At 42.5% G+C, this 25,324-nt stretch overlaps 1 protein-coding gene and 1 long non-coding RNA gene across 2 annotated transcripts; one reads left to right on the forward strand and one right to left on the reverse strand.

Annotated features, from left to right (window-relative positions):
• The first annotated feature begins 4,638 nt into the window (after window positions 1-4,638).
• On the forward strand, window positions 4,639-10,494 carry LOC125402741 (uncharacterized). The gene is made up of 3 exons (XR_007232721.3): window positions 4,639-4,749; window positions 9,979-10,075; window positions 10,200-10,494. It is a non-coding gene; the product is annotated as an uncharacterized LOC125402741 (long non-coding RNA).
• A 356-nt stretch (window positions 10,495-10,850) lies between these two features.
• On the reverse strand, window positions 10,851-18,170 carry Zcchc10 (zinc finger CCHC-type containing 10). The gene is made up of 4 exons (XM_048437644.3): window positions 18,038-18,170; window positions 14,235-14,393; window positions 13,364-13,405; window positions 10,851-11,807 (listed from the first exon to the last, which is right to left on the reverse strand). The coding sequence occupies exons 1-4, from the start codon at window positions 18,076-18,078 to the stop codon at window positions 11,543-11,545; spliced, it is 507 nt and encodes a 168-aa protein (XP_048293601.1). The 5' UTR covers window positions 18,079-18,170; the 3' UTR covers window positions 10,851-11,542.
• Window positions 18,171-25,324: the final 7,154 nt, after the last annotated feature.

A 25,324-nucleotide genomic window follows, 5' to 3' on the forward strand; every position in this document is an offset into this window, starting at 1 on the left:
AATTTTAAGGCCAAGTGAAAAAAGCAAAGATTTTGTACAGCTAATTATATATAATATAAACAGTTTCATAAAATATGAATTGATAAATACAAAATATGATAGTTAATTAAATTTGGTAATTTAGTATTGCCACTGAATAAAATGAAATAGTTTTTACCAGATGAAAATATGTCACTAAAGATGATTCAAAGAAAATGTTCATTCATACCTATTATACCAGTACTCAGGAGACTGAGACAGGAGGATTGCTGTATAAAACCATCGTGTAGTACTTACTGAGCAAGAGACCAGCCAGGGTCACACGTCAACATCCTGTCTCAAAACAACAACAACAAAGAGAAGGCCAACAAAATGGCTCAGTGGGTAAAGGAGCTTGCTAAGAAAACTTGGCAACCTGAGTTTAATCCCTGGAACCCCCGCTTATGAACACAGAAAGAACTGACTCCCCCACCCCAAATTGTCCTGTGACCTCCACAGATGTGTTGTGGCACACACACACACTCACATCTTAATAGGGCTAGGGAGATGGCTCAATGGATAAAGTGTATAAACCAGAGTTTGGACCCCAGAACACACCTAAGAACAGATGGGCATGGTGGCCTGCCAGCAATCCCAATACTTCAGAGGTGGTCAGAGATCCCAGGGCCACCTGACTAGATAGACTAGCTGGAATTGGTGAGCTCTGGAGTCAGCAAACAAGCCTGCTGCAGTGAACAAAGTGAAGAGGGAGCAGAGAAACACCCATTAACTTCTGGCTTCCACATGTACTGCACATATGTGACCATGTACACAGAAACATGCACACACACACACACAAGAACAAAAATTTCAAATATTCTTCTATTCATGCTGAACTGTAATGAGATCGTTCTGTCTTCCTTTCTTCCTTCTCTTTCTTTCTGATCTCAGGTAGCTCAGGCTCAAACTCTCACTGCAGCTGAAGATGACCTTGAACTTCTGCTCCACCTCCAGAATGCTGGAATTACAGGTGGGTGACACAGCCCTACTCCCTGTGCTGGATTGGGGTTATAACCCAGGGCTAGGCAAACACCATACGTACTAAGCTACAGGCCCAGCACTACATTTTTTATTAGCTTGTATTAATTGTATATAATGATGGACTTCATTGTGACATCTTCATTTGTGGAAATAATATATTTTGATCATATTCATCCATAGACCATCTCTTGTCACCCTTCCCTTCTCACTAATTGACTTCTCTTTCTGACTACTCTCCCCTCTTTCTTTCATGGCCTATGTTGGGGGGGGTGCAAAACTAGTGAGGTTAATTTAGGGTTGCTTACAAGAGCATGGGTGACTGGTTATTCACAGGAGCATAGACAACTTCTGCATTTTACTTTTGAAATAGTTTTGGCATACAAAAATAAATCACCAGGTATCTACTATGAACCCATTAGCATACAGCGCTGAGAATGTCTTTTGCTTGAGAGACAGTTTTCCAGCTCTTTGAGGTTCTTCTCTATCAGCACATATTACATGGAAAAGTGAGAAACTACAATTGAAAACTGGGTGGAAGGAGCCGGAGAGAGGACTGAGAACTCAGGAGTAACATGGAAGCAGTTAAAGCTTCTTAACCTTGTATATGAACGGTAGACTGGTCATAAAGCAAACAGGAAACCTCTTAAGTACCAAAGTAATAAGACATAAGCCAGCTGGCCAGCCAGTGGACAATCACAGGAGAGAAATACTGGCCAAGGGGCTAAGTTCATGAAACCACATGTGACATCTTTCTATTTGATATACTTCCACTTAGGTACATAATTCCATTTTATGGTCTTCTTCGGAGTCACATCATAGTTTGGTCCCAGGATCAGGAAAAAAAAAGTGGGGGAGGGCTCAGTGTTTAAAAGTGCTGTCTGCTCTTCCAGACAGTCTAGATTCAGTTCCCAGTACCCACACCAAGTGGCCTGTATCTGTAACTCCAGCTCCAGGGGATCTGATGTGAGGGGTAAGGACATCAGCGTGTCTGTACAGATATACACACACCTATCCGTAACTAAGAACAATGAAAACAAGATCTTTAAAAACTGGGAGAAAGATCCTTAATCATGGAGCTAATTGGATTTTTTTCTGGTTCTGTGAGACAATCTCCTGTCGCCCAAGTTAACCTCATGTTCATCATGTGCCTCCCAATAACCTTGAACGTCTGATTCTCCAGTCCCTGCCTCCTTAAAGCCTGAATCCAAAGCAGGCTGTGTCCACCGTAGCATGGGCTCTGGAAATAAGCCTCCTGCAAGTGTGTGGCAACAAACATACTCTTGTTTTAACTGTGAAAGAAACATATACAGCAACTCAACGGTCCTATGATTCAAACTGATTGACTGCTACAATGACCTCTGCAAAAGCTTCACAGAGAAATATTTTGATTTGTAGACTGAACTCTTGAAGAAATGTGATCACATCTTCGGCAGAAGCTAATTTCCACAATTATTGTTTAGTGTCCAGTATCAGTGGTGTGGCAGTTCTAACTTCAGGTCTCACATTATTTACAAAAGTCAAAGAGCAGAAGTAACCAAGTGTCTATCAGTGGGTAAATGAATGAACAAAGTGTGTTACACAATACAAGGCACTGTCATTCAACCTTAAAAGGGGAAGGAATTTGACTTGTGCTACCACAGGGGTGAATGTAAAGACCTTATGCAAATAAAATAAACCAGTCACAGGAAAGTCAATGCATGCTTCCACTAGTCTGAAGTACGAGGAGGCAAGTTTGTAGAAACTGAAAACAGAATGACTTGCCACAGTGATTGGACAAGAGAAGAATAGGAGATTTTAAAAATGGGTATGGAGCCGGGCGGTGGTGGTGCACATCTTTAATCCCAGCACTCGGGAGGCAGAGGCAGGTCGATCTCTGTGAGTTCGAGGCCAGCCTGGTCTACAAGAGCTAGTTCCAGGATAGGCACCAAAAACTACAGAGAAAACCTGTCTCAAAAAAAAAAATCCAAAAATAAATAAATAGATAAATAAATAAATAAAATAAAATAAAAATAGGTATGGAGTTTCAGTTTTGCAAATGGAAGGATCACCAGAGGCTGAGATGATGGAGACGGAGGAGATGATTTCAAAGTGCCATGGATGGTTTGGTACAGCTGAACTACACAGGTAAAAACAGGGGAAAAAAGAAGACAGGGTTGAGGATGAAGCTCCCTGGTGAAGCCATTGCATCAAGTGTACAAGACCCGCGGTATGATCCCCAGTGGCACAAAACAACAGAAGCAAAGCAAAAAAATGAACTATTATATAAGTTTTATGCTTCTTCTACTCCAACAAACAAAATTCACAAGCAGGGCGTGGTGGTGCAGTTCTGCACCCCAGCACTTGGAAGGCAGGGCAGGTAGATCGGGAGTTCTGGCTCATCCTCTGCCATGTAGCAAGTTTGAAGCCAGCAAGGGCTACACCAGTCTCTGTGAGGTGGTTTGGATGAGAATTGTCCACATAGGCTCCTGTTTCATTTCAGGGATGTTGGAAGGGCTTATTGGGTAAAGGTGCTTGCTACCCAACCTGGAGAGTTGAGTTCCATCCCCAGAACCCATGTAAGGGTGGGACAAGAAGAACAACTCCTCAAAGTCGTTCTCCGATTCCCATGATCCCCACATGCATGCTGTGGCATTCGGGTCCACATACACATACATCACATGGATGCTAGCAATAAAGGAAACTAAACATCTGCTCTTCCTTACCTTAAGTGCAGACAATACCAATACTAATGTACTGCTTTGCGCCATTGAATTGGGTGTGACAGATAAAGCAGGGTATACTCAGCCTTATCACTCTTGTTTATTTGAGGTTTGTTTTGTTTTTGAGACAGGGTCTCGTGAAGATCATGCTAGCCTCAGACTTGTTATGTAGCTAAGGCTGGCCATGGACCTCAATCCTCCTGCTTCCCCCTCCCAACTGCTGGGATTACAGGCTTGTGCTCCCTGACCCAGAGAATGTTCTCTCAAAGAAAAAAGAAGGAAAGAAAGAAAGAAAGAAAGAAAGAAAGAAAGAAAGAAAGAAAGAAAGAAAAATTTAGAAGAATCCTGGAACTCAAAAACCACTGTGAGGACTATTATTTAATAACACATGAAAAGGCCTTTAAATGCCTTGCATTATCAGATGCCTCATAGATCTGTTCAGCTAAGCTTTTCCTGCTCCATACAGTTTGGGAGGATCAACAGCAACACAGCTTAGCCAGGCATGGTGATCTCATAGCTGTAATCCCAACACTTTAGAGGCTGAGTTGAGGCAAGAGGATTACTGCATGTTTTAGGCCAGCCTAGGCTACATAAAGAACTTGTCTCATAAAACTAAAAACAATAAAAATAAATTTCAGTAGACTGCACTTCAATTGAACTATTTTCTTTCTCTCTTTCTTTCTCTCTCTTTCTCTCACTCTCTCCCTCCCTCCCTCCCACCCTCCCTCCCTCCCTCTCTCTCTCTCTCTCTCTCTCTCTCTCTCTCTCTCTCCTTTCTTTCTTCCTTTCTTTCTTTCTTTTTGGTTTTTCAGGACAGGGTTTCTCTGTAGATTTGGAGCCTGTCCTGGAACTAACTCTTGTAGATTGGTGTGGGAGGTCCTTCTGTCTATGTATTGCTTTTATTGGTTAATGAATAAAGGAACTGCCTTGGCCTGTTCATAGGGCAGAACTTAGGTAGGCAAGGAAAACTGGACTGAATGCTGGGAGGAAGAAGGTGGAGTGAGAGAGACGCCATGGAGCTGCCAGAGTCAGACATGCTGAAATTTTGCTGGTAAGCCATTACCATGTGGCGATACACAGATTAATGGAGATGGGTTAAATTACGATGTAAGAGTTAGCCAATAAGAAGCTAGAGCTAATGGGCCAAGCAGTGATTTAATTAATACAGTTTTTGTGTGATTTTTTTTGGGTCTAAGCTAGCTGGGTGACTGGGACCAGCAAGCAGACTCCTTCCAACAGTAGATCAGGCTGGCCTCAAATTTATAGAGATTCGCCTGTCTCTGCCTCCGGAGTGCTGGGATTAAAGGTGTGCGTCACCACTGCCTCGTGAGTTAGTGTTTTCTTAACTTTGCAAACATTCTCATAGGCATTGTTCCCTGTAGACTACTCCTAGCGGCTAATTCCTCAGTCATTGCAAGCTCAACACTTTCTTTTTGCAAACACTTGAGCAGTTCTAGTAGCATCCAATGTATTAAGTTGATGATAGATCAATAAAATAAAAATTAGTCACAAAATAAATCTCATGAGTTACGGAATGTAGCTCAGCTTGGAAAGTACTTGCCTAGCATGGAGGTGGGGGGGGCGAACTCTGGGTTCCACCCCCAACGTTGATGGTACTTGCCTGTAATCAAGGCACTCAGAAGGTAAAGGCAGAAGGATCAGAAGTTCAAGGTCATCACAGATACGTGGGACCAACTCTTAAAAAAAAAAGCTTTTTCAAGCTAATTACCTACAATGATGAACTATATTACATACTATAAAAATATTTTATTAACTCTTCTGCCAGGACTCTTCTATATTGGCCTGCCCATATTAAGACATACCATCTCTGGATATGTATTTTTTTTTGGCTGTTATAATCTAACATGATTTAATGATTAACTCTGTATCATAAATGAGTAACATTGTTTGGCTACCAAATGAATCACTCAGAAACAAACTGTGGTGGACACCTGAAATCCAAGGATTTGGTAGGCTGAGGCAGGAAAATGGAGAGTTTGAGGACAACCTGGGCTACATAATGAGTTCAAGGGTAGCCTATATAGTCAATACTGCACTCCATCTAAGAGATGCTAGGGATCAAAACCAGGTCCTTGTAAATGCAAGGAAATCACTCTACAAAGAAAGTTACGTCAATAATCTTCTTTTCCTTTCTTTCTTTTTTTAAAAAATATTTTTAATGGTTTATTTAACTTTATTTTATGTGCATTGGTTGGTGTAAAGGTGTCAGATCCCCTGCAATTGGATCTTCAGACAGTTGTGAGCTGCCATGTGGGTGCTGGGAATTGAACCCGGGTCTTCTGGAAGAACAGTCAGTACTCTTAACCACTGAGCCATCTCTCCAGCCCCTTTTCCTTTCTTTCTTTCTTTCTTTCTTTCTTTCTTTCTTTCTTTTGTTTTTTGATTTTTGTTTTTTCAAGACAGGGTTTCTCTGTAGCTTTGGTGCCTGTCCTAGAATTAGCTCTTGTAGACCAGGCTAACCTCTACCTCACAGAGATCTGCCTATCTCTGCCTCCTGAGTGCTGGGATTAAAGGCATGGGCCACCACCGCCTGGCATATTTCATTTCTCTTTGAGACAGATAATTAAAATACATAAGTAAAAATTTCTTATAAGGATTCTTACATCAACATTCAGGGTCAGTTCATACAAGCTCACAGCCTAAATGCTTCCTTCCTTCAACTAAGAATCCAAATAATAGCCGGGCAGTGGTGGTGCACACATTTAATCCCAGCAATTGGGAGGTGGAGTTTGGAGTCAACCTGGTCTAAAAAGTGAGTTCTAGGACAGCCAGGACTGTTACACAAAGAAACCCTGTCTCAAAAAACCAAAATCCAAATACTAAGGCAAATATGAATGCTGATGATTTTTGACCTAAATCCATTTATTTTTTCTGCCAACGGTTGATTTATTGAGCTCCTTTTTATGAGTTTGGGCCTCAGAGGCAGGAGAGAGCAAAAATAAATCCTTAAGTTCCTAAAATGGAACTGCCATATTAACAGAGAAGACACACTTGTGAACAGGCCCCCCAGTACACACACACACACACACACACATACACACACACACAAAGTCCCATAACTAACGGTCAAGAATAAATGAGGGAAAATCAAGGCAAAGGAATTGAATCAGAGGAAGGACTAATTTCGATAAATTGGCAAAAAGAACCCTTTCACAGAAAAATTTTGAACAGAAACCTGAATGTGGATGTTGGGGACTGTGGATCCCCAGACCCTGACCTTCCTGTGACCCCCTGCCTACTGGAGTAAACAACTTGTTTTTCTGGGCTTGCAGCTGCTCTGAGCACGAGACCCTCAGGAGTTCCTGATGGCAGGGGAGTGGTTTCTGGTGGGCTTGCAGCTGAGAGTTAGGGCGTGGCCTTTAGTCAAGGAGACCCTATATAAGCTGCCATGGAACACAATAAAGGGGGCAGTCTTGGTGTTACCCTTGTCTCTCTGTGTGTGTTTCAATCTCTAGTTCCTTACCAGACTCGCAAAGCGTGTGGTGCATAGCGATGGTGTGGCACTGCAGTTGCTTTTCAATAACCATGAACTTGAAAATACAGAAACAGTAGGCCTTTAAAAAAGTATTATTGCCTAACAAATTACTCAGAACCCAGTGAATTAAAATAACAGTATTTGTTGGGCAGTGATGACACAAACCCTTAACCCCAGCACTTGGGAAACAGAGGCAGGCAGAGTGTGAGGCCAGCCTGGTCTACAGAGTGAATTCTAGGACAGTCAGGATTACACAGAGAAACCTTGTCTCAAAAATAAATAAAAATTAAAAAAACAAAACCAATAAATAAGAATGATACAAAACAGTATTTACTCTCACAGTTCATGTGGGTCAGGAATTTGGGTCTGGCTCGAGGTCTCAGGTTACGGTCATCAGAGCTTCACTGAGCATCAGAAGGTGTGGTTGGCTTGTGGTTCTGACGGTTCCGATGAGTCAGTGCTGGTAAGAGGCTCATAACTTCCTCCCGAGGCGTTGCCACATGGTGTATCCTCGTGTCTCAGAGAGGCTGGTTTATCTTACAGAGTGTCTTAAGAGACAAGGCGGAAGCGGTAATGCCTGCCATGGCATCACGTCCTGCCACCTTTGTTCCAGTCTATTCACATAGATTAGCCCTGATTCAGTTATGAGCAGGGATTACATAAGATAATGTGTACCTGGAAAAAAAGGGTCACTAAACTACCTTGGCAGCAGTTTCTCTCATATCTTTAGAATGACTTTAAGTAATGGCACAGGGGCAGGGAACCATCCATGAACAGCGGTCTGTTACATTGGTTCAATTTATTTCCTTATCTATAAGCACACCCTATGTACATTATTACTCTCCGTTCAAAGTTTATTTCCTCTTAGCATATATATTTAAGTGTTTAACTTTAAAGTCCAAAACCACATTTAATAAATGGAGTTCTTGGTGGTGAAGGTTTTAAGCTATAAATTGAGTTTAATATAAGTTAGTATCCATTTTCTTTTTCTGTTTGCCTTTTTGTCTTTTGTTTTTTAAAACAGGGTTTCTCTGACTGTCCTGAAACTCACTTTGTAGTCCAGGCTGGCCTCGAATTTAAATTCTCCTGCCTCTGTCTCGGAGTGCTTGGATTAAAGGCTTGCACCACCGCCAACCCCTCCCATCACCCCCTCTCCCCTGGCTTGGCTATCCATTCACTCTTCTGTGAGTCTGATTGTCTTTCAAGGAATTTTTCGAGGGCCAAGTGTAGTGGAACAGACCCTTAACTCCAGCTACTTGGGATCCTGAGGCATTTGATCCTATCAGCTCTAGATCGCAGGAAGTGATACTGACAGACCTCTTCTAAGAAAAACTGTTCTCAGGCCTGGCTGTGTACGCCTTTTATCTCTACTCTACACTTTCGAGGTAGAGGCAAGCAGATCGCTGAGTTAGAGTCTGGTCTACAAAGTGAGTTCAGGGACAGCCAGGCCTACACAGAGAAACCCAGTCTCGAAAAACCAAAAGAAAAAAAAAATATTTTGTACTGTTATTTACGAGTAAAGCTGCTCACGGTACCATTCCTCCAGTTTCTTTTTAACATCTGTGGTTATCTGTAGTAATGTTACCTGTGACGTCTGATACTGGTAATTTGAATCCTCCCTCCTCCCCCCACACACAGGGTTATTTGGTGTATCTTGGGCTGTTCTAGAAGAGGCAGAGGCAGGTGGGTCTTGGTGAGTTTGAGGCCAGCCTGGTCTACAAGAGCTAATTCCAGGACAGCCAGGGCTACACTGAGAAACCCTGTCTCAATAAAGAATAAAAAAAAAAGATTGTTGAACAAATAAAACCTTTTTTCTAAAAAGTTTAAGGCCACAGAAATATGTACCAAGCTGGGCAGTGGAGACACATGCCTTTAATCCCAGCACTCAGGAGGCAAAGGCAGGCAGATCTCTGTGAGTTTGAGACCAGCCTGTTCTACAAGAGCTAGTTCCAGGACAGGCTCCAAAGATACAGAGAAACCCTGTCTCGAAAAAAAAAAAATTTAAAAAGAATTATGTACCTAAACCTTACATTATTATACATTGGTTTACTTCTTAAATTATCATACAGTATTTCCCTATTATTGTTAGATTTGAACTGTGAACATGTTATACCAATACACTAGTTTATCCCTAGTTATTCATATTCATAGTTACCATGTCAACTGTCACACAGCTTGCCTAGCTTTCACCAGACCCAAAGTTCTAATTAGAAAAAAATGTATATACAATCAATGTGTATGAAAGCTTATTTGTATGTACATATTCATGCATATGTGTAGGCCAGAGGTCCATGTCACATGTTGTCCTCCATTGCTCTGCTCTCCACCTCATTTAGGACAGTTTCACTGAATCTGGAGTTCACTGACTCAGTTGGCTAGCTAATGAGCTCTAGAGAATCTACCTACCTCAGCCCCTCCCATTTCACTGACTGAGCCATTGCTTTTACCCTTAAAAAACAATCTTTTAAAGTAACCAGGGGTAGGAGAGATGGCTCAGCAGTTAAGCACACTTGTTGCTATTGCAGAGGATTTGAGTTCAGCTCCAAGCATCCACATCCACAGCTCACAAATGCCTGCCATGGGGTCCCACCACATACATGGTACCCATAGACCTAGACAGAGACACATTAAAATAAGAATACAAGGTGTGGTGGCACAGCACTGAAGTGAAGGGACGAGGGTAAGAAGTTCAAGGTCACCCTCAATTTGATGTCAGTCTGGGTTATATGAGACCATGCCTCAAAAACCAACCCAAAAGCCCTCCTGAGATGTTTGGTTCTTCAGCAGACTCCAGCATGACTTCATTGTACCAGGGAAGAAAAAAACTCATGGATGTTAGACCAGGAGACAAGCCAATCTGGATGGTGATTTTACCCAAAAGGTAAGCAGCAGAGTACTGGGTCGATGGCCAATATTACAGATCCATCAAAGGAGAAAAGAGCACAGCAGGCATCATCATGGTGCCGGTACCCAGGAGCGCTTCACTTGCTGTCTCTTATGTGCAGATCCCAGGAAGGGCCAATTCAGAGGACCAAATGCCCAGCTTCACCTGTGAAGAACTCAACTATGGCTCAGTCTTCATATCCAGACAGAGAACTAATGTTTAGCTGGGCATGATGCACGCCTTTAATCCCAGCACTCAGGAGGCAGAGGCAGGCGGATCTGTGAGTTCAAAGACAACCAGGACTACACAAAGAAGCCCTGTCTCGAGGAAGAAAAAAAAATTCAACTATGGCTAAATTTTTCATACCTCGACAGAGAACCAATGTCTAATAAAAAGTACTGGTACGTGTGGAAAAACACAGACAAAAAGAATCCAAGACACCAGAAGGAAATGAACGATAAACAAACAACTGTAACATGGAGCTGGAGAGATGGCTCAGCAGTTATGAGCACTTATTGCTCTTACCAAAGACCCAGGTTTGATTCCCAGCACCTGTATGGCAGTTGCCAACCGTTGTAGTTCCAGTTATGGGGGGCCTGATGCCTCCTCCTGGCCTCCACATGCTCTCAAACAGGTGTGATGCACATAAACACACATACAACACAAATGTTAAACAAAAACAAACAAACATAAAAACTTGAAACTTACATTCCAAGGTACTGTATTAGGTTCCTTAAATTTATATATTCAGGATAGAAAAATCGGAATTAACTTTCTGAGCACAAACACAAAAATAGAATACATTTATTAACGGTAGGAAAGCTACATTTACTATAACAATGTATCAAATGTCACATAACACAGCAAAAAGAGCAACTTCTTACTTGATATTCTGATGTAGGATCTTCAAAGCCTGTCCTATACACACCTTACCACATACCCACATAAAGTATCCATATCACAGACAGAAAAAATGCCTTATCATTGAAACAGATTTCCTGGTTTTCAGCTTTATGTTTTACAGATACACTTAAAATACTAGAAAAAAAAAACAACTCAACAACAAAAACTGAGCATGGTGGCACATATCTAGGAGAAGCAGAAGCAGGTAGATCTGTAAAATCAAGGCCAGCCTCTTCTACATAGTGAGTTTCAGGCCAGTCAGGCCTATAAAGGAAAACCCCCTCATCTTTAAAAGAAGAAAAACAGAAAGATAGAGAAAAAAAAAAAAAACCAGAAAAAGGAAAACAGCAAGAACACAATATTCATTCCTAAAATAAATGTATATATATATATATATAAAATCTTTTATTAATATTTCATACAATGGAGAATACCGAGAAAGTTCTGAATTCTAACAAGCTGACCAGCTATGACCAGCTAACTTGTTTGCTTGAGCATGTTTTCAGTTCCCCTGTGAGTCAACTGATGTTTTTGGTCCATTAGTCCAGTGTAGGGAGAGTTCTATTTCTTTTTCCTCTTCTTGGGCGGCTCATCATCAGAGCTGCTTTCTGTACTGCAACTGCTGCTGCTGGATGAGCTGGAGTCCGAGTCTGAGTCCGAGGAGGAGGAAGACGAGGAGGTGTAAACTGAGGAGGAGGAGCTAGAGCGGCTGTCATCTGAGTCACTGTCCTCTGAGGAGGATGAGGCAGATGTCTCACTCTCTGATGAAGACTCACTGGCCGAACTGTCACTGCTAGAGGTACTGGAACTCGTGACACTCTTAGACCTATTCAAGTGACACACAGCATGCACATGTGAGAAGCTGACATTTAACAGTGTTAAAAAGGCTCCCGCCGAGCTCCTGCACACTAGCCCGAGGCCCAGTGTTCGAAGACTGACTAACTGCTGGGACCCATGCCTCCCCATTTTATAAGCTCTCCATCACTACCGCAACTCTCTCAGAGTTAACAAGGTGTACCTCCCACACTGTGCCACACTGAGCATGCTGGCACATGCCTGCAATCCCAGGCAGGAGTAGCAGGAGTTCAGCTACACACTAAATTCGAGGCTAACCTGTCCCACACAAATACAAAGAAGAACAAAGGAAAAGCAAGGCATGGTGGTTCTAGTCTGGAATCCTCAAGAACCTGAAGTAGAAGGATCACCAAGAGTTTGAGGCCAGCCTGGGTTACAGAGTGAGAGCTAGTCGCTAGTCTAAGAAGAGCAAAACAAGGGCTTAAGAGAAGGCTCACTTTAGAAGCCTTACTGTTTTGAATTGGAATTTGGATCCCAACACCCAATCTGGCAACTCAAAAACCTTTAACTTCAGCTCCAAGGGATCCAGTGCCTCCTTCTAGCATCCATAGCACCCATATACATACATACATGTAAATAAAATAAATCTAAAAATCAAAAGCAAAACCAAATAAAAAAACTCAAACAAGCTGGGTGTGGTGGTGCAGGCCTTTAATCCCAGCACTTGAGAGGCAGAGGCAGGTGAATCTCTTGAGTCTACAAAGAGATTTCCAGGACAGTCAGAGCTGTTGCACAGAGAAACCCTGTCTCGAGAAATCAAACCAAACTAAACCAAAACAAAACAAACAAGCCAGGACCAGTGGAGTACACCTTTAAACTCTGTGCTTGGGAGGCAAAGGCAAGCAAATCTCTGAGACTGAGTTTAGCCTGGTTTACAGAGCCAGTTCCAAGTAATCCAGGACTATACAATGAGTGCAACCATGCCTAGACTTAAAACATTTTATTTTCACTCTTCTTGCTATCCTTCTGAAGAGGAAAAAAAAAAATCCAAAAACAAAAACACATTTTTATTTACGTGCCTGTTTATGTGGTATGTGTTTGTACTCAAATGCAGGCCAATAAGCATGTCTGTATATGGAAAGCAGAGGTCTGCATCAGGTGCTCTCCATTGCTCTATACTTTTGAGAGGTTCCAATCGAACCTGGAGCTCACTGGTTCGGCTGGGTTGGGTAACTCAGTGATTTACCAGTATCCACCCATCTCTACCTCCCTAGCACTGTGGTTGCAAGAACCCCCTTGCTGCATCTAGTTATTTTGGCAAGATTTTATTGTTAGGCCAAGAGGAGGTAGTTATTTAATACTTACTTGGGAGGCAGAGACAGGTGATCTCTGAGTTCGAGGCCAGCCTGGTCTACAAAACAAGTTCCAGGACAGCCAGGACTATTACACAGAGAAACTGTCTTGGAAAACAAAACAAAACACAAAAACAAACAAACAAAAAAGAACAATGATAATTAAGAATTGTGAATAAAGACTTCAGACCCAATCTTTCTCCCTCCAGGCAGTGTCATGGAAAGCCACACCTACCTCTTCTTCTTGATCTTTCTCTCTACATTAGTCTCTCCAGTGCTAAAGGACATAAAGGGAACAAAAGCTATGATTAATAAGGGTGACTTTAAAATCCTGCTAGTCTCAGAACATTCTGTTCTTCATTACATATGCTCAAGGGCAGAGGATTTCTTGCTATAATCAAATAAAGTCCCTGGGAAAGAACACATAGTACATATGGTCAGCTTCGTGCTTAACAACACATTTTATCATGTACAAGTCATATGACTGAAGACGCAGGTTTGTTTTTTGTTTAGAACTTGAACTAATTACTAAACAAGCAAGGCAAACAACAGCACAATAGCTGTAATCTGAGTTCCTTGAATTATACACGGTCACTTCATACTTTTACAAGAGCAAATTTAACCAAAATTTTAGTTATTGTTTAAACAAAAACAACAAACAAAAAACTCCACAGAAACTCAAGGCTGTATTCCCTAACATCATGAAGAGCAGTCTAGTGAGCTCGAGAGAAACTTGCAGATGGGCACTAGCTCATGTAGTTGTGAGCACTCAAACAGGTTAATAGATACCTTACTAGTAGAGACTGGAGGGTTAGATATGCCAATACTTGTGAAAAATCACAGGAGAGTGTCTGACACAGAGTAAACATTCATTAAAATCAGCCAATACTAGTATAAACTGGATTAATGGTACACATCTGTAATCCCAGGACTCAGGGCACTGAGACAGAACTACAAATTTGAGACTATCCTGAGCTACATAGAGAAATAATCTCTAAAAAGCAAAATAAACAAAATAATTAATTGGCATTATAATGGAACATTGAGCCCTAATCAATTCTGTAAATATTTGGGTAACTTCCTCTGGATACCACATGTAAACTTACCTTTGCTGCAAGAATCTATTTTCTTTTTCTTTTAAAGCTTTTTTCAGCTCTGCTGTTCTTGAAGGCCTGTGTAGGTACTTCCTTTTCCCCTTGCATTCATATGTCCAATGTCCAAATTCCAAACATTTCTGACATCTTACATGTTGCTTATTGGCTTCACTACAAAGAAAAAAACAGAATATGCCTTAGAAGTTTTATCTTGTGACACTTTCTGACCTGAAAAAGCATAAAGTATAAAGAGATATTTACTCTAATAGACACAGCAATAGTAAAGTGGACCAATGCACTCAACAGAACAAATTTGTTCAACAGAACAAATCTGAGCTCCTCTAAACCCAGCATGGTGTTTCGTGCTTATAATCCTTCACTTTTCAGGCTAGGTAGGAGGAGGGCTGTGAGTTTAAAGCTAGCCTAAGCTACAGATCGAGACCCTGTCTCAAAGCCAGACAGATGCATATAAAAACAAGTTAAGTTTTTCTATTCCAATAATGATGCATTTGGAACAACATTTTTTTTTAAAAATTTTTTTAATGATTTATTTAACTTTATTTTATGTGCATTGGTATGTGCATTGGTGTGAAGGTGTCAGATCTCTTGGAACTGCATTTTCAGACAGTTGTGAGCTGCCATGTGGGTGCTGGGAATTGAACCCCTGTCCTCTGGAAGAGCAGTCAGTGCTCTTAACCGTTGAGCCATCTCTCCAGCCCAGCCTTGGAACAACATTTTTAATTTTTAGTTCAGAATGCAAAGGAAAATACAGATTTTTATTTTACTTCATTTTTTGTAGTACTACATATAAAACTCAGGGCCAAATCCAAGATACACATGAAGCAAATGCTACCACTGAGATATACTCTAACCCCTTAAAACACTTTTTAAGATGGGATATGGCTAGGTGGGTAAGGGGTAAGGGTGCTTCCTGTAAGCCTGAAGATCTGAGTTGGATCCCTGGATCTACATGGTAGAAGGAACAGAGAACAGACTCCAACAAGTTCCTCTGATCTCTATTCCTCTACACACACACACACACACACACACACACACACACACACACACACACACACAATTAAGCTCCCTCTTCAACAGGGTTTCTGTAACAGCCTTGGCTGTCCTGGAACTCACTCTACTGCTTGGCAAGTCTCCTGACCTTTTACTAGAAAACACTCAGCTGTTTTCTTCTTCCTCTTTCTTTCTTTCTTTCTTTCTTTCTTTTTTTTTTTTTTTTTTTTTTGAGATAGGGTCTCATATATAGCCCTGGATGATCTGGAACTTGCTATGTAGACCAGGCTAGCCTTGAACTCACAGAGATCCACCTGCTTCTGCTTCCTGAATGATGGTATTAAAAGCATGCATGATCCACCATATCTGGTCCCATAGTCAGGTTTTTAACAAATAACAGCTTTTGTCAAAAGCCAGCAGGTATTGGTTCCATAAACAGTATTTTTCTTTCAGTTTCCCATTAACTTTTGGTGGTTTGAGAAACTCAACATGCCATTGTCACATGACCCCACAGCAGGTGAGGACCACATTGCTAAGATGAGGTCTTGCCAGGCTTGATGGCGCACGCCTTTAATCCTGGTACTCAGGAGAAAGAGACAGGCCAGTCAGGTCTTCAAAAGTGAATTCCAGGACAGCTAAGGCTATTACACAAAGAAACCCTGTCTTGAAAAGCCATCTTATCACTGAAATAGTCTAAGTCTGGAACCAAAAGAACAAGTTTAAGAGAGAGAAAGGGTAAAATGGGACCCTAGTAACTTAATTTAGCATTCTTAAAATATACAGCCTTGAATGGTATGGAATTTCCTATGTAGATCCGGCTAGCTCTGAAATAAGTGCTAGGATCAAAACTATGCCTGAACCCCTTCTTTCCTTTTCTTTCCTTCCTTTTTCCTTTTTCTTTCTTTCTTTGAATCGAATGAATTCCTGATCATCTTGCATTCCTCCCATATGTTGGGGATCAATCCTAAAACCTTGCACTTGCTAGGCTAAGACTCTACCAAGTGAGCTACACTCCCAGTCCATCTTATTACATATATATTATCACCATTCCAGTCTCCCTCCATACTTACTGCTCTGACTATCCCTGCATTCAAGAAGTCTAATAAGGCCCTAGAAAATAGATTGTATGGACAGTGAATGTAGTGAGGAATAGGGCTCTTTGAATATAAAATATAAACATTCACTGATGAATAAAGAGAAAAAAAAGATAGTGTGGCAAAACAAAGGCTCAACAGGCAGGGAGATGGCCCTGAGGGTAAATGTACTTCCACCAGTTAGTTCTTTCTGAGGCAGGGTTTCCAGGCTGTCCTGGAAGTAGCTCAGTAAATAACTCAAGAGATCTGCCTCCTGAATACTGAAATTAAGGCGTGTGCCATCACCACCCAAAAAAGCCTGCCTCTGCCTCCCGAGTGCTGGGATATCACCACCACCCAGCAAGAATTTAATTCTTAAGAACTACCAGATAAACTGGGTGGTGGTGGCGGCATAAGCCTTTAATCCCAGCACTCGGGAGGCAGAGGCAGGCAGATCTCTTTTGAGTTCGAGGTCAACCTTGTGTACAAGAGCTAGTTCCTGGACAGGCTCCAAAGCTACGTGGAGAAACTCTTTCTTGAAAAACAAACAAACAAAAAACCCCAAAAAAACCCTAAATTACTACAAGATAACCATTGTGCCCAATGACAAAAGAAAGTGGAATAACAGGTCTGCTAAGGACAGATAATACAGGTTCATCTCAGACTCCCCTTTCCCATGTGAAGTCTCATGTTTAAATTATTACAATTTAACCCGGGAGATGATGGCCCATTCCTCTAAGCCCAGCACCCGGGTGACAGAGGCAGGAGGACCTCTGAGTTAAGAGGCCAGCCAGTCAGCTACAGAGTTCCAGGACAGCCAGGCAAACACGGAAAGACCTTGTCTCGAAACACCAACCAAAAACAAAACACAAGAGTGAGAGTAAGGGAAATTAAATGAAATGTTTGCCTGCTATAGGTCATCAAGTTCCCAAAAATTTTACCAGATAAAAGAGAAATTAAATAAAAGTGGAAATTTATTAACTTTAACAGGCTAGTTACCTTTCACTAGAAACAAGCAAAAAAACAAAAACAAAAACAAAAAACAAAACAAACAAAAACATTCGCACAGTCTCAAAGCAATACCACTGTCTATTCTTTTCCCAACCCTCTGGTGACCCGGTCTTTCTATGCCTTTCAGTTTGTCTTCATCTGTGTTCAAATGTCATTCCTCCACTAATGTCTTTCCAGTCCAACTAACTTGAAGAGGCTCTTTCCCTCTTTTCCCTCACAGCCTTTTATTTTCGACAAAGCTTTTTAAACCACCAGCTGTACTTGTTCAGAGTATCAACTGGCTCCACAATTAGACTACAAGCTGCGTGTCCTTACACCTTCACGCTGAAATTCTGGCATGGAGCGGTAGTTACAAAAAGAATTGATATTTATTGAAGGAGGGAACCGAAGAACGTGAGACGGTGGATGGGAAACGAGTAAAGGCGTTGTAGACAGGCTTATTTCTAGGAAGGAGACGAGGAATGCTGCAGAGACAGAAGTGGGAAAAAGTTTGAGTCCTCGGAAGTTGAAGGTGTGGGATCACGCATCCAGGCTACCCTTGACAAACGTCTGAGGCAGATAGAGAAATATAAACCATCCAGCGAATAACTCTTTGACCCATTTCAGACTCTTAGGGCCCGCTCAGGCTCGCGGCCCGCGGCAGCTCACTAGCTAGCGGAGCGGACCGGCGTCTCCACACCCCTCAGCCCTCCCGCAGAACCCACTGGGCGTCTCACTTACGCTTGTCTCCGAGCTATGAGCCGATGCATGGGAGTCGCCATCTTGGAGCTGCCGGAGCCTGCCGCACGGGCTTTTGGGAAACTCCGGAGGGTGAGGCGGAGCCTTCATACCTCCAGGGCCGTGGGCGGAGCCAGACGGGCTCATCCGAACAGCGGGGGTGATGGGTGGCCACTGGTTGGTGTGTTATATAATGTGTGCCTTGTGTTTAATATGAATATGATTAGGGCCTTGAAGGGTGGAATTGTGTAGTGTTCAGAAAACCTGTAATCCCAGCATTCTCGAGGCTGAGGTAAAACTCTGACTCAAAACAAACAAACAAAACACAAAAAAGCCGGGCTTTGGTGTCCTGCTCCTTTAATCTCAGCTCTCTGGAGGCAGGAACAGGCTGATCTACACAGCAAGTCCCAGGACAGCCTGGGCTACTCACAAAAACCCTCTCTCAAGGCCCCTCAAGCCAAAAACCACAAAATAATTAGAGGTGTGCATCACCATGACGGGATCAGTCTGTTTTTTGTTTGTTTGTTTTTTTACCAAAAAAATCTGTTTGGACCAGTATTCGTCTGTTTTTTATTTATTAAATTTCTTTTTTTCTTTTTTGAGACAGGGTTTCTCTGTGAAACAGACTGTCCTGGAGTTTACTTTGTAGACCAGGCTAGCCTTGAACTCACAGAGATTCACCTGCCCTTCTCTCCTGAATGCTGGGATTAAAGGCATGAGCCATCACAGCCTGGCTATTTATTAGACTTTTAAAAATGTGTGTAAATGTTTTGCCTGCATGTATGTATGTATGTGCATCACCTGTGTGCATGCCAGGTGCGGAGGAGGTCTGAAGAGGGCAACATGCTGTGCAATGGGAGTTAACGAATGATGTGCAGAAAGCTGAACCCACATCTTCTGTAAGAGCAGTGAATGCTCTTAAACAATGAGCCAACTCTCCAACTCCAGTTTTTCACACTTTTTAAAGATAAGTCTTAACTGGGCAGTGGTGGTGCATGCCTTTAATCCCAGCACTAGGGATGTAGAGGCAGACCAGCCTTGTCTACTGAGTGAGTACTGGGACAGCCAAGGCTACACACAGAAACCCTGTTTGGAAAAACCAAAATAAGTAAAAAGTTTCCATTTACTATAAGAGCTGAGTGGCTGTTTTTAAGTCTGTTTCTTGGAGTCAGACTTGCCTCAACCCATGACCTTGACTGGTTTTTGAGAATACCCTGATCCTCCCTGGCCATCCCTAATCTCACGGATTTTTTGAGATCTGCTTTCTTACTGCCCCATTGTCTCTCTTCTGTAAACCTGTTTTGCAACTACTTGTGATTTTGCTCCTTAAAAGGTGGCCAAGAAATAAATTCCTGAGCTGCTCTGTTTAACCCAGTTTAGGAAACAGTTGCTGAACCCCCAATAAGATCAAGTGTGCTTCAAATTTGGTTGAAAATTGTGGTAGTGCCGGATGGGATTAACAACACCTGTTTTTCTAGCACTTGGAAGGTAGAAGCAGGAGGATCATGAGTTCAAGGTCATCTTCAATTATAAAATAACATTGAGGTTAGCCCTGGGTTATATAAGACCCTGTCTCGGGAAAAAAATTCTAAAGCAGGGCAGTGGTGGTGAATGCCTTTAATCCCCAGTACTCTGGAGGCAGAGGCAGGCGGATTTCTGCGAGTTCGAAGCCAGTCTGGTATACAGAGTGAGTTCCAGAACATAGATCTTTCCTCAAAAATAAATAGTTCGATCAATTGATCGATATGTAGATAGCTGAAAAGATGTGAGGGGAAGTCATTCTACTGTTTCTAGAATTCAGGGCCAGTCTTTTCCCTCAAGGTTGATAGCATAGTTTTAAATTGGCTATTTTAATCCTTTCATTCTTTTTTACAACTGGTTGCTATAATTTCAAGAACCTTCAAGCTGGGCAGTGGTGACACATGCCTGTAATCCCAGCACTCGGGAGGCAGAGGCAGGTGGATCTCTGAGTTTGAGGCCAGCCTGGTCTACAGAGCGAGTTCTGGGACAGCCACAGCTACCCTGAGAAACCCTGTTTGGGGGGGGGAAAGAAAGGAAATTAATTAATTAATTAATTAATTAAATGAATAAAACCTGTTAACATAAATAAATAAATAGCAGTGGCAGGCAAAAGGAACATGGCATATCCCTCGGGCCTTAGGATCTAAATGAGGCACTCTGGGTTTTAGAGGATGGAGTGGGACCTGAAACTCCCTTGAGTGAAAGTGAGATCTGCTTGCTTTAGTCACTTTCTTTACTTCCTTCCTTGTTTTATTTTATTTGAGGCAGGATTTCACTCTGTAGCCCCTTCTGGCCTGGAACTCACGGAGGTCTGTGTGCCTCTGTTTCCAGAGTGCTGAATTCCTGAGGACTCTGCTTTCTGAGTGCTGGATTAAAGGCATGCACCACCATGCCTGGCTTTCCACTTTCTAGGAGAGCCTTGGAAACAAAATACACTGAAGGTTATAACCAAGTCTCTTTAGTTGCAGCTGCTCATGCTCCTCAGAGTCCTAAAGTTACAATGCATCCTTCTGCTGTGAGATATTTCACAGAGTGATCATGGAGTGAAAATGGGTACAAGAAATAAACCAAAAGAGCCATTCCTTGGGTGAAAAGGGGAAAAGTTCATTTCAAATTGCCATAACTGCTTCCCAGGAAAGCAAGGAGAATGGCAGGGCAAAGATTTCCAAGGTTAAATGGGAGCCAGAGAAAGGGGACTTATGAGCTGGGTGGGGTGGGGGCTTGTGACTGAGGGGGCCTAGTGTAATGATCTGTCCTGTCCCTTTAAGAGACAAGCCCTGCTAGGCTGGGCAGTGGTGGCACATGCCTATAATCCCAGCACTCAGGAGGCAGAGGTAGGCAGATCTCTGTGAGTTTGAGGCCAGTCTGGTCTACAAGACTACAAGAGCTAGTTCCAGGACAAGCTCTAAAACTACAGCAAAACTCTGTCTCGAAAAACCAAAGAGAAAGAGAGAGAGAGAGAGAGAGAGAGAGAGAGAGAGAGAAAGAGAGATAGAGAAGCCCCGCCCACTCCTTCCCTGTCCAAGGCCTAGGCAGGTGGATCTTCTGCTGAGCTCTCTTCCCTTTTTGTCTCTCTCCCAAAGAGGCATCTTCTGCCTCTCCCCTTCTCCCCACTTCTCCCCTTCCCCCACCCTCTCTGTTTCTCTCTCTCTCTCTGCCTCTCTTTCTGCTCCTTTCCCTTCCATAATCCACTAAATAAATATCCAACCTCACTCTGCATGACATACCCATCCATCTCTCACCCGCTGTGACTGCGGCTCCTCATGGGACTGGCTGCTCCATCTAGATCTCTCACCTACCATGTGGCTCCCTGCCTAGGATCCACTGGCCCTCATGGCCCACAGGCCGATTGGGGCTCCCTGCCTGGGACTGGCTGCCTTCATGACCACTGTGGTGCAGCGACTGCTGCCCACTGCAGTCTTTCGGGGAACAGAGCCGTTTTATTTTTACCATAACTCCTAGAGTCTAGCATTGACCTTGACAAGTTAATGGGTACCACATACCTATGTTAAGGGAAGAGCCAAAAATTCCTCTTGCCAGAGATAAGAAGAGTGACTCCCTTTTTAGCATGGAGGAACTTTCTCTCCAAGCCTCTGAAAGAATGGGGGCTTTTGTCTAATTGCCTGGCCTTGGGAAAAGGACATTTCTTGGGGGGGCCCACACAATCACAAAGCATCATGATAGAGTTCAGGATCTTTAACTTGTCTGCAGAGCTGGGTGTGGTGGCACAGGTTTATAATCTCAACATTTGGCAGTAAGATTAGGAATTAGGTACTGGAGAGATGGGTAAGCACTTAAGAGCACTGGCTACTCTTCCAAAGGACCAGGGTTCCATTCCAAACACCTGAATATCCAACCTCACAACTCACTGTAACCTTAGTTCCAGAGGAACCAACAACTTGTTTTGGTCTCTAGTAGCATTGTACACATGTTATACACAGACATATATTCAGGCAAAACACCTATCTACAAAAATAAACAAATAAAATAAATGAAAAATAAATAAAACCAAAAAATAAATAAACTCCAAAAAAGGACATATACACAGTCCAGACTGGTTTCCAGTTCACTACATAGCTAAGAATAAGCTTGAAATTTTGACTCTGCTGCTTCTACCTCTAAAGTGTCATAATTATAGTTGTGAGCAATGGTTTTCAGCTGGGGTGTTGCTAGGACTTGAACTCAACCAATTGAGCTATATGTCCAGCCCAATTTTTGTTTTTGTGTGTGTGTGTGTGTGCTCATAGATATCTGCCTGCCTCTGCTCTCTGAATCTTGGGATTAAAACAGTTTGTTTTTATACAGAATTTGGGTTGGTAGGCCAGACTTGCCTTGAACTCTCAGTCTGCCTATAGTGAGGCATGAGGTTCCATAAGTAACGGGTCACTAGAATGAGGAAAAGTATAGGAACATGTCAGAAAATAAATGCTGACCAACAAAACTAAAAAGACACACCTTTCATGCTGAAAGAGGAACTTTCTGTAGGAGCTGTGCGTGGAAAATGTCCAGATCCAGGCAAAAGCAGAGAGCTGCCCGACACTGTGAAGCAGGGTTTTCTCAGTCAAACCATTCGATCCGTCATGCAGAAGAGAAAAACTAGCTGAAACCAGAAGCCGCCACTGATTTCTCATGGCTAGGATGGCCAACTTCAAGCATTTTATCTACCAAATCTGGAATATGGTACGTGAAGACCTACATTCCATTCCCAGTCTGTGCATCTCACTGGGCACCCTCTCCAAGGTGATGTGAGCCCGGCGATGTGAGGACTTTAGTCTAATTAGAATCTCTGTGAGTCTTTTTTTGTTTGTTGTTTCTGTGTTTTGTTTCTTGAGACAGGATCTCCCAACATAGCCCTGGCTGTCCTAGAACTCACTCTGTAGACCAGGCTGGCCTTAGACGCACAGAGATCTGCCTACCTCTGCCTCCCAAGTGCTGGGATTAAAGGTGTATGACCACCACCTGGCTCTGACAGTCTTTTATTTAAAAAAAAAAACAACAGGGACTGGAGAGATGGCTCAGAGGTTAAGAGTATTGCCTGCTCTTCCAAAGGTCCTGAGTTCAATTCCCAGTAACCACATGGTGGCTCACAACCATCTGTAATGGGGTCTGGTGCCCTCTTCTGGCATGCAGGCATACACATAGACAGAATATTGTATACATAATAAATAAATATTTAAAAAAAAAAAAAAAAAAAAAAAACAACAACAAACAAAAACCACAGACTGTCAAGATGGCTCAGCGACTAAGAGCACTTCTCGCTCTTGCAGAGGATCTAGGTTTGGTTACCAACACCCACATTGTGGCTCACAACCGCCTGTAACTCCAGTTTCAAGTCTTTCAAACCCCTCTTCTGGACTCTGCATGCACATGTGTGTGGTATACATATGTCATCCAGGCAAATACTCATACAAATAACATACAATAAATCTATTTTAAATCACAACTGCTTTCTTCATGGAGAAATTCATTTGGGAGAAGATGCATATCATCTTCCATTGTACATAGATTTCTGAAGCTTTACTAACACTAGATGGGCAAGGATCTCATACTTTGACATGTGCTAGGTCTGGGGTTCATAGAGGAAAGGATCACTGTAGCCTCCAAGCTGGCTCTGGGGTAGTCAACACATTCTTTTTCAGTGGATATCACCAACTCAGATGTTTCATTCTCAGGGGAGTCTCAGTCATTTAGCCAAACAGGAAATATTTATCTCCAAGTCTAGCCACTTTCAAGGACAAACAGTTCAGCTAGTGGTTTATACAGTTTATGAGACAGGGAATGGGAATTTGGAGTGTCTGTGTCTGGTCTGTCACAGGTCAGCAGGGCACCAGAACAGGCTGATTCAATCATTTGAGGAATAGTTTGTATTTGCAATAAGCTGGAGGGCTTTTTCTGTCTAGTTAAACGTCTGCTCTCTCTGTCTCTGTCTCTGTCTCTGTCTCTCTCTCTCTGTCTGTCTCTCTCTCTCTGTGTGTGTGTGTGTGTGTGTGTGTGTTGAGATAGGGTCTCACTATGCAAACTCGACTGACTTGGAACTCACATCTAGACAAGGCTGTCCTCAAACTCATGGATGATTCACTGGTCTGTGCCTCCCACTCTCAAGCATTAGGGTTATAGGCATGAGCCATTATGCTTGGGTTCATGTTTGTTTATTTTTGAAACGGTCTCTCTACCTGGAACTGTAGTGAGTTCCTGGGCTGTCCTGGAACTCACTAATATAGACCAAGCTGTCCTGGAACTCACTAATATAGACCAGACTGGCCTGGAACTCTTACGTGCTACCCATCTCTCTAGTACCTGTTTTATTTACTTTTGAAATTTATGCAGGTTTATGATGGTTGTGCATGCCTCTAATCACAGCTCTCCATAGGCAGAGGCAGGTGGATCTGTGAGTTTGAGGCCAGTCTGATCTACAGAGTGAGTTGCAGGACAGCCAGGGCTATACAGAGAAGTCCTGTCTGGTGAGAAAAAAAAGAAAAAATCATAATTAATTAATTAATTAGCTAAGGAGATCTGTTAAGGAAAAGTAAGAAGGAATTCCCAAGAGTAGAAGAAATTCCAAGGGAGGAACAATTTATTTTGAGATGGGCATGAAATGTAGCCATGGTTGGCCTTGAACTCAGCAATATTCCTGCCCAAAGTCTTTGAAGTAATAGAATTACAGAAGTGACTCTCCATGCCTTATTTTATTTATTTAATTTGTAACTTTAAAGACAGGATATTGCCAGGCGGTGATGGCACACACCTATAATCCCAGCACTCAGAAGGCAGAGGCAGGTGAATCTCTGTGAGTTTGAGGCCAGCCTGGTCTACTAGAGCTAGTTCCAGGACAGGCTTCAAAGCTACAGAGAAACCCTGTCTCTGTAGACAAACAAGGAGATAGAGAGAAGGCTCAGAGGTTAAGAGCATTGACTGTTCTTCCAAAGGTCCTGAGTCTATTCCCAGTAACCACATGGTGGCTCACAACCATCTGTACTGAGAGCCAGTGCTCTCTTCTGCCCTGCAGGCATACATGCAGGCCGAAAACTGTATATATAATATACAAATAGTCTTTAAAAACAAACAAACTTGACTGGAGAGATGGCTCAGCGGTTAAAAGCATTAACTGCTCTTCCAGGAGTCCTGAGTTCAATTCCCAGCAACCATGTGGTGGCTCACAACCATCTGTAATGAGATCAGGCATACATGCAGGCAGACTACTGTATACATAATAAACAAATAAATCTCAAAAAAACCCAAACAAACTCTTTTTTTTTTTTTTTTGGTTTT

This window comes from Myodes glareolus, chromosome 9 (assembly GCF_982192425.1).
Source record: "Myodes glareolus chromosome 9, mMyoGla1.1, whole genome shotgun sequence".
Classification (NCBI taxonomy): Eukaryota; Metazoa; Chordata; class Mammalia; order Rodentia; family Cricetidae; genus Myodes; species Myodes glareolus.